This window comes from Scleropages formosus, chromosome 15, assembly GCF_900964775.1.
Source record: "Scleropages formosus chromosome 15, fSclFor1.1, whole genome shotgun sequence".
NCBI lineage: Eukaryota > Metazoa > Chordata > Actinopteri > Osteoglossiformes > Osteoglossidae > Scleropages > Scleropages formosus.
Window position 1 is genome coordinate 1,123,748 of NC_041820.1, and position 8,848 is coordinate 1,132,595.

General features: G+C 52.5%; 1 protein-coding gene across 1 annotated transcript; it reads right to left on the reverse strand.

Annotated features, from left to right (window-relative positions):
• Positions 1-1,202: 1,202 nt before the first annotated feature.
• Positions 1,203-8,788, reverse strand: ythdf2 (YTH N6-methyladenosine RNA binding protein F2). The gene is made up of 6 exons (XM_018734562.2): positions 8,559-8,788; positions 8,350-8,374; positions 7,644-7,723; positions 4,330-5,952; positions 2,723-2,785; positions 1,203-2,244 (listed from the first exon to the last, which is right to left on the reverse strand). Exons 1-6 carry the CDS (start codon positions 8,583-8,585, stop codon positions 2,221-2,223), a joined length of 1,842 nt encoding a protein of 613 aa, XP_018590078.1. The 5' UTR covers positions 8,586-8,788; the 3' UTR covers positions 1,203-2,220.
• Positions 8,789-8,848: the final 60 nt, after the last annotated feature.

Genomic DNA, 8,848 nt, shown 5'->3' on the forward strand with positions numbered 1-8,848 from the left:
CTTCCACCACTGGGACAGCCGGACACTTGGACACTGGTTCGAACCCTTTTCCTTCCCTATCCACATGTCACCGACTTGGCTCCTGCTCCTCACCTTCAGACTCTGGTTCATGAGGGGTGTTGAAAAGTTTCTGCCTGTTTAATGACCAGTTTCTCCACGACGGCCAGCGCTGAGCACTTTGAGCCTCCGGAGTCCAGGGTGCGAGCAAACAGCCCGTTTCCACCTTAGCCTTTGTTCACAATCTGTGTAGAAATCCTTTTAGCCCTAAATGTTTGTCTGCTGGTGAAGACAGTGCACAAAGACATCTCCAATTTGCCTACTTTGGAACACCTGGAAGTATTTCGAGCTGCAGTTGGTGTGTTTACATTGGCGCCTCAGGTCTCATGTGCAGCGACCTGGACCGCAACAGCTGTAGTGTCAGCAAGGACCTGAAGACGGGAGCTCCCAGACTCACAGATGCGGATTCAAATTCCTGCCATGTCACACTACTACTGAGCCTGTAGGTGGCACAGGGTACGTCTGTGTGTGTGTCAGGGGCAGAAAGAGATATGGCTGTTTTTCAAACAGCGAAAGTGACTGGACAACAGATGCGCCATCAGTCTGCGCACGCACACACACACAAGTCCGTTACCATTCAAGCTCTGCCGTTACAAACTTTGCCTGATGCTGTGTTGTCAGAAGGTGTATTCAGACCAATCAACCAGCCAATTGACAAAACTACAACCAATGACTGTCTCCTGCTCGGAGCTCAGCCTGTTTGGAGGGTCACAGGCTCACTGCAGCAGCACATTTGGTCAACGCCCTGAAACCTGCGGAAGGTCCAGATTGCAGTCTGGCCATTGCTGTGAACTGAGCACGAACCAACGCTGTTAGCGTTTCATTGGCCCCGCCGATCCCCACCCACTGGTGTCTCAGGAACCTTCAGCTGATTCTCACTCATCTCTAGATGAGATGCGTTACCTGTTAAAGGTCTCCTTAGTGCATCACCTTCATCAGAACACTGGGCGCAGCCAGCGGTTACAGCATGAGCCCTTGGTGCACTAAGGGGGACGTTCCAGGTTTGGGTGGTATGGTCAAGCTGGTCAAGATGTTGAAAGATGACGTGTGAGAGACGGATAAAAGCAAGATGATCACGTCTCCAGGGGAACACGAAGGCCAGAGTGTGGAGCTCAGCATCAATCAATGGGACCGAACACAGGGGGTCTTGCTGAGTATGATATCACATTTATTACGCTGAACTGATTAACAGGAGACGAGCCACGCCTGTCCCTTCGTTGACTTAAACAGAGGAAGAAACAAAAATGGTTAAAGAAAGCAGCCCGTAGCAACAATTTAGACTCGTTCAAGGAGGGGAGAAGATCTGTTTCCAAAAAGACAGAACACAGTCCATTTATACACTATAAAATCATACAGGACCAGGACTAACTGAACAGCTCTTCACTTTGACTTCCCCCAAGTTGCCAATACAGTAAAAAAATTAACTCAGAACCTCAACATTCATTGGCTTTCATCCATTTCTTTTTAAAGGGGAGGGGAGGGGTGGGGCAAGTGGTGATATTTGAGGACAATGACCTTTGAACTGCAGTTCTTGGACTACCCACAATGCAAAATCCACTGGACCAGGTAGGGGATGCAGGGGTTTTACACCAAGTCCTGATCACACAGTTAAGTTTCCTTGGAGCAGGTCTGGAGGGAGGGGGGGTGCAGGGCACAGGTGGGAATGGGTTGGCAGAGGCACAAAATAAAGAAGGGGGGGGGGAGGAAAAAAAAAAAGAAAAAAAAAAAACTGCCCCTTCTGGTCACACTAGTTGTCAACACTAAAAATTTCCACTCTAGATTTTAGTAAGGAAGTAAAGTCTTGCTCTTGGACTGTAAAAACAGGATCATTTTAAAAAAAATGAGGAAAAAACAACAAAAGATGCAATGAAATGGGGGTGGGGTTCAAAAAGAAAAACGACTGGTTCACCTAAGGATGCTATAGAATCGCTTTTAAGTTTTTGTAGTCCTATGAATAATCGTTTCTCTTTTTTACTATAAGTTCGAAGTAAGTCTTTAAAGTCAACAGAAATCAAGAAAGTCTTCATTTAGTTTTTTTTGTTGTTGTTTTCCATTTGTGTCCTTGGTTATTTTCCCCCTTCTGGGATTGTGAAAAGATCTGCATGTGGGGAGCGGCGGTGACAGGTGGGGGCCAGCGCAGTCCTTAGCCACGGCCCGGCGCCATTACTTGACGCGTCCTTGGCGATCCTGTGGGACACAAGACAGATCACACATCAGAGCTGCCGCTTCCAATTGGCGCCACAAGGACATGACGGACTCGAGCGAGCGAGCAGAGAAACACAGTTATCCTGGCGCACATAACTGCGATTCACCTGTGAGAGCTGAGCTTTAATACCACGCTGGCGGCAGTAGAACCCTCAGTAACGACCGCTAATGAACTTTTGCGATTCTCTGTTCCCCACCAAAATCACGTGAACTCAAAGGGATGCGAACCCTTGACCAACTGTTCCACTTTCATGCTGCCCAGAGGTCTGATTACAGGCAAACGAGTGGTGAATGGCAGACGCAGCAGGCAGACGAGATGTTCCTGTGCAGATGAGCTTCTCTCAGAAATGGTGCAACTTCAGTCTTTTTTTTTTTGGGGGGGGCTGCGCGCATGCAAAACACAGAACTCCACTCTGTCCGACACACACCTTACATCTTGCAGGGGAAATGAGGCTATTACCTGCAGTCTGTAATGGCTCCTGCTGGGGTTACTGGTGTAGGGGTCATTTCCCTGAACTTCAACCTGTTAGGGGTAGAAGAGGTCAAGGGTCAGGTGCCAGGAAACAACCTGCAAATTCCACAAGCAAACATGCAGAAAGTCTGGATGTCAGTGAACCAGAAGTGGCACAGCAGCAGCAGCAAAGCATCTGCTAAATAAATACATGTAAATGGACCTGTCCCAGTGTCGTACTGGCAGCCAGTGAGGAAAGACATTAGCAGTGCGCACACATGCACACACGACAGGTACCAGGCCAACATTTGCCTCTCCCCCTGTGGTGGAATCACTGTATACTTACATGTATACACACAGTGGTTCAAGCTGCACTGCAATGTCAACACTTTTTGCTCTTAAGTTCAAAGACAGCTGACCACAAACAGATTTTGTCTTAACATCTCAACATACAGGATGTGACCCAATGGCAGAGCCCGAACACACACACACACACACACACACACACACAGCAGGCCATTCTCTTTGTTGCGCTGCTCTTATGTGTGGGACACAAAAAAGGTTTATGCAAAAGTGATCCCCATGTTCCACACCTGCTCCCAGTTACTCCATTAATATTGTACAGATACCGTGTAACCCTGAGTCCCTTAAACACAACCAACATGGCTGTCAACACAAATTCCACTTAAATATACTGTACTGCAGGTTAACAGTGACATTTATATTTACTTAGCAGGCGCTTTTCTTCAAAGCAATTTCCAATGAACTCTGTAGTGTTATGGGGGGTCCTTTTTCTATGAAGTGATGTATAGTGATTAACTTATCCAAGGCACTTAGTGTTAGATACACGGAACTCCGTACAACAACTTACACTGCTGAGGTGTATAGATGGGTAACAGAGACACACACAGACAATTTAGTCATTTTACCTGAAAAAGACTGGTCTGTGGGATGAAACGCACACAAACACGGAGACAACATGGCAGCAGCACACAGAGGAGTTCAACCACCCAGGTGCTGTGAGGCACAAGAACCAGCGGCTGCTCCACCGTGTCGCCGCCCGTTATATAAATCACTCCTCTCAACATTCAGCGACACGGCACAGCGCTGCTACATTCCACACAATAGATCCGACTTACAGCCCGTAGTTAGGGCAGGAGAAACGAGAGAGAGAATCAGTCCTAACACTGGGATGCTCATCACTTAACTCTGACATGGGCTCATACCCCACACAACCCCAAACTCACAGAAGATCTCAAATTGTTGGAGTTTGGAGCAGAAGCAGTGCAACTTGGCATGAACAACAGTTACATTAGTGCAATTTTATGTGGCTCAAAGGAGATGAAATCAGTGAAGCCCTGAGTTGCGCCAAGCACGTGTGTGCGTGCAAAACACACTGCATGGAAGTCGGCTTAAACTTTTGTACAATTTCTGCGACGCACCAAAGGCAAATGGAACCTACTGACCTTCAGCCGAGGTCTCATTAACACACATACACATTTACTCCAACTAATTTACATTATTCCACGTACATGAACAACACCGGGGTCCAAACAACAGACCCTTCTTCCTGCCGCCTGACGGACTGCTCCAGTGTGTGCAGAGGCAGCCGTTACCTTTTTCACACTCTCCTCCTCCTCCTGCCGCTTCTCGTAGTGCGAGAAGTCGTCAAAGATGGAGGTGGTGTGCTTGTAGCTGGCAATGATCTTGAGAACCTGTCGTGCCTTGTCCAGAGGCACCTCCTGCGTGTCCCGCGAGTTGGTCACCGGCTTGTTCTCGTTGTTCTCCAGGCGGATGTGGCGCAGCTGGCTGTTGGGCACGTCCTTCACGAAGATCCAGCGCACCTCAAACTTGCCCTTCCACTTGTCCTGCGACCACACACCGGCGCACGTGTTGTAGTCCACAGGTGAGCGCATCTCAGCCACGCCACAGAAGTGGCCGCTGCCGTTGACACTGAAGAGCAGGTAGAGGGGACCCTTGGCGCCCAGCGAGCGGTAGGCAGCATCCAGCCGCTTGTTGCCGTGCTCTGTGCTGCACCAGATGTTGTACTTGATGGAGCGGTGGATGTCATCCTCCGAGTAGCTCTTGATGATGAAGACGCGCCCTTGCTTGGGGTTCCAGTCGAAGTCCTTGGGGTTGTAGTTGTTGACAAGGCGCAGCTTCTCCAGGACCGGGTGCGGTTCAGAGGGCATAGACACTCCGCCCACCCCAGAGCTGGGGGGTGACTGCCCAGCGCCTGACACAGTGTCCCCAAAGCCATTGGCACGGTTACGTGGGGGCACCCAGCGGGTGGGTGGCGCCGGCTGGGCGGAAGGCGGGCCGGGCGGAAGCGGTGGCTGAGCCAATCCCTGTTGGACAACTGGAGGCTGCTGGTGCTGCCCGAGCTGGCCTGCAGGAGGTGCCAACTGCCCGTTGCTGATGGGAAGCGGCTGGGCACCTGCCGCAGTGACACCAGGCTGGGGGGAGGCCTGGTTGGGTGGCTGCCCATTGCTGGGAATAGCAGCCTGCTGGGGGGCAGACACCTTGGGGACAGTCCCTTTGTTGTCCCAGGTGCCGATGTCCATGTTATGTTTGATAGGGGGAGGGGGAAGGTTAGTCCCACCCACTCCGCCCTTTGTTTTCAGCTTGGGCTGCGGTTTGGCCGGCTTGCTGGCAATGTCGGCCCAGGAGGCTGGCTTCACCGGAGCGATGGAGACGGGGGGCATGCTGGGAGCACCAGAAACTTGGCTGAGGGGCCCCCCAGGGAGCCCCGAACCCACCACCTTGGGGGTCATGTCCCCAGCACCAATCTTAAGGCCTGCCATGCCCTGATCCAGGCTGTTCATCCCAGGGGCCTTGTTGAGGGGCTCGTTGGCAGCAAACGGGGACTGTCCGTCGATCATAGCACCGCCCAGGGAGCTGGGAGCGTAGGCATAGCTGCTGCTGTAGCCGGAGCTCTGTGTTGACTGGCCCTGAGAGCTGCTGTTGCCCCAGGCAGAGAAGTCAATGCCGCTGGGGAAGAAATTGAAGCCGTGCTGCCCCAGGAAGGGGTTGCTCCCCAGCGCCCCCGGCTGCCCGAACATGGCGTCCGGCAGAAAGTGATGCTCCCCGTTGCTGAGCTGTCCATAAGAGGCCATGTAGGGAATGGGGGGGTCGCCACCAGTGGACCAAGCCGCCTCGTTCAAGGAGTAGGAGAACCCTATGGAAGGGCTGTAGTAACTGGGCATGTAGGAGTCGGACATGGCTGTATAGGCATTGCTCTGAGGGAAGAGAGGGAATAACTGTTAGCATGTAGACAGGGAGCAGCTCAGTGTGGCACTGTGGCATGAGGGCACCCCAAAGAGGGAAGGGCACATAAGAGCCTTGGAAACTGCTCGTTGCTAACTGCTCCCACCCTGCAATGAGCGCCGTGTGGAGATACTGGCAGAGCGACACAGTGTGGCTGAATCTCACCAAACAGAGCAATCCAGGGCCCTGCACCGTCTCACCACAAGGCGATCAATTTAATTGAACAGTTATTTTTATAGAGCGCTCTTTTCATGCTGTGACAGAGTGCTTGAACACAGGCGTAAAGCAAAGAAATTAATACCTTAGAAGAAACAAGACGGTTGAATACAAACTAGCGTAATAGAAATGCTTTTATAAAGCTATAAGTATACCTTATAACCCAAAGGTAGTGAAGATACCACCTCGCAGCGATGGCCTGGGGAATGGAACAACTACACCCACATAAGAGCGACTGGAAACGCGATATTTTCCTGCACTGTTTTTTGGAGGTGCACATTCCTGCTCTGTTCAAACAGAACGACTCGGGAGTCAGCACTTCATTTCAGAAAATGAAAGTCTCTTCCATTGAGTTAATAGGTGCCGTTTATGCTGTACAAATACCCAGGCGCTTCATGCAAGAAGAAGCCCCATGGGATTTAGAGCCAGAACTAATTCTCCTCGGACCAATGAATCATTCATACTGAAGGCTGGACCTCCGTCTCAACTTTGGACATCAAGAAAGGCCTTCATGCCAAATGGCCAACTGGACACTGACTGAAGACATCATCGCATCACAGCGACACCAGAGCTACGTGCACCCCGTTTAAGTGGCTGTGCTCAGCTCTTCCGTTAGCTGGACTCCATCAGTAAGCCCAGAAAGACCACTACAGCCTGGGTTTGGTCAGCAAGCTGCACATAGTTCTGGAAATTTCTTCAAATTATTATGCAAAAGGGATACCTATAGGACCATATTCTGCATGTGTGCTTTTTTAATGAATTGGCAAACTAATACCAAGTGACAGGAGCAAAAGTTCTACTGAGAGCTAAACTCATCTGATCAAATGATCAACAACCTCCGACACCAAGGACACTGTCACCTGTTCAGAGGCAGAACAGCACCAGAACACAGTGTCATCTGGAGTGCTGAGTTTTCACACCTGTGTGTTGACCAAGGTGGGATGGGGCTCGCTGTCAGGACTTAAGACGCATGGTTTTGAGCCGCAGGCTCAGGGCACCCACACGTCACAGATCCGGGTTCCCAAAGGGAAGCAGATCCCCTTTATCTGCTACCAAATACCGCTACCACTGTTGTCCAAGGATACCGATTATAAACGGAGAGCAGAGTCAAATAAAACAGAGCTACTAGAACGTGGTCACCACCTGGATTTTCACTGGTGCCCAGCTCCTTCGCGTAACCATGTTTGTACAGCGATAAAACAGATTTCCCTTAGAGAATGCGTGTAACAGCAGGGTGCCACCTCTCCGATAACCGAGGGAAGCCACTTTACGGGGGGGGGGGTGGGTGTGTGTGTGTCAAACTGAGGGATGAGGAAAAGGAAACACAGTAGATCTGCTATAAAGGCCACGCAGGCTATTAGTTCAAGTCCCAGGAAGTGTGTGCGGAAGCAAAGATAAAAACAGAAAGGTGTGAGCGCAGCTAATATGCGGAGTGACGAAGACTCACCTGTCTGCCCTGAGGGTTCAGGTAGGGCTCGAATTCATCATCGTTCAGAGTATCCTTCTGGCTCACAGCTCCATTTTGGACTAGAAACAAGAAAGAGATAAGTTACTGTTTAAGGCCGGGGTGATGTCCCCAAACACCCCCCACCCCACCCGGGGTCCCGTCGCGATGCGGATCGGCCGACGGAGCCGAGGAACAGGCCCAGGGTTCGAGACTTCGAAGGGGCAAAGGAAAACGGAAGCGAAGGAACAAGAGCTTAAAGTTAAAGCGCTGCTGTGACACACGCCTGAGAGGCCCCATCTCTGGTGAGCTCCTGTTGAACCTTCACACCCGGCTGAGAGACACGAAGAAGCCGGAGTAACAATGATCATTGTGGCGCTGAACGGGCACAGCGCGAGAGCCACACGCGGCGCAGTGACTGACTCTGACTGACTGACAGCGTCGAGCGAATCCCCCCCCCCAGAGCCCCCGAGACGGACGGACGGACGGACGGACGACCGACCGGGGGGGGGGCCAGACAGAACCGGGGCCGGACGGGCTGCGGGGCGAAAAGGCCGCGCGGCGGCGGGAGCAGAAGTAGCGCGAGCAGCAGCGCGGTGCCCCGGCCGCCCGCGTGACGTGAGGCCCGGCCTCAGGCTCGGCCTCGCTCGGGCCTGACCACCGCGGGCTGCCGGGGCTCGCGGCCTCCAGTCCCGGCCGCAGCACTCACCTTTGTTCGCTTGGCCTTTCGGTCTCTGGATGGGGTCCAGGTGATTCATGAAGGTTCCAGGTATGAGGAGGAAGAGAGAAATAAAAGAGATGAAGAGTTTGGTGGCTCTCGCTCCTCACAGGCGCTCGGCCTCCTGCGCTACAGTCCCGCCGAGTGACTCCGGCGCTACGTCTCGCTGCGGTTTTTATTTAAAAAGAGCCCGTCTTTACCTGTTCGAGGAGGCTGCTGGCGGACATTTCTCTCCCCCCGGGGCGCGCTAGTAAACTATTCGGACAGTTATGGGTGTTTAAAGTCGGTGCGGCGGCGCAGGAGACGTGCGTTCGGGCCCCTGTCTGTCTCTCCGTACAGCTCAGCTTCCACACAATGGCGGGCTGCGGCTCCTCTGCGTTCCGAGCGCCGCTCTTCACACACACCGCTTCAACATGGCCGCCTGCGCCGCCCTCGCCCGCCTTGGACCGGCGCCCCCTAGCGGCCCGGAGGGACCTCCGCGCTCGCCTCT

Bases quoted from the DNA above. Each gene is read 5' to 3' on its own strand.
- ythdf2 (XM_018734562.2), bottom strand. From the start codon at position 8,585: ATGTCCGCCAGCAGCCTCCTCGAACAG. The intron at 7,724-8,349 runs GTGAGTGCTGCG...TCTTGTTTCTAG, and splicing joins GAAAGGCCAAGCGAACAAAG to TCCAAAATGGAGCTGTGAGC. The intron at 5,953-7,643 runs GTGAGTCTTCGT...CTCTTCCCTCAG, and splicing joins TGAACCCTCAGGGCAGACAG to AGCAATGCCTATACAGCCAT.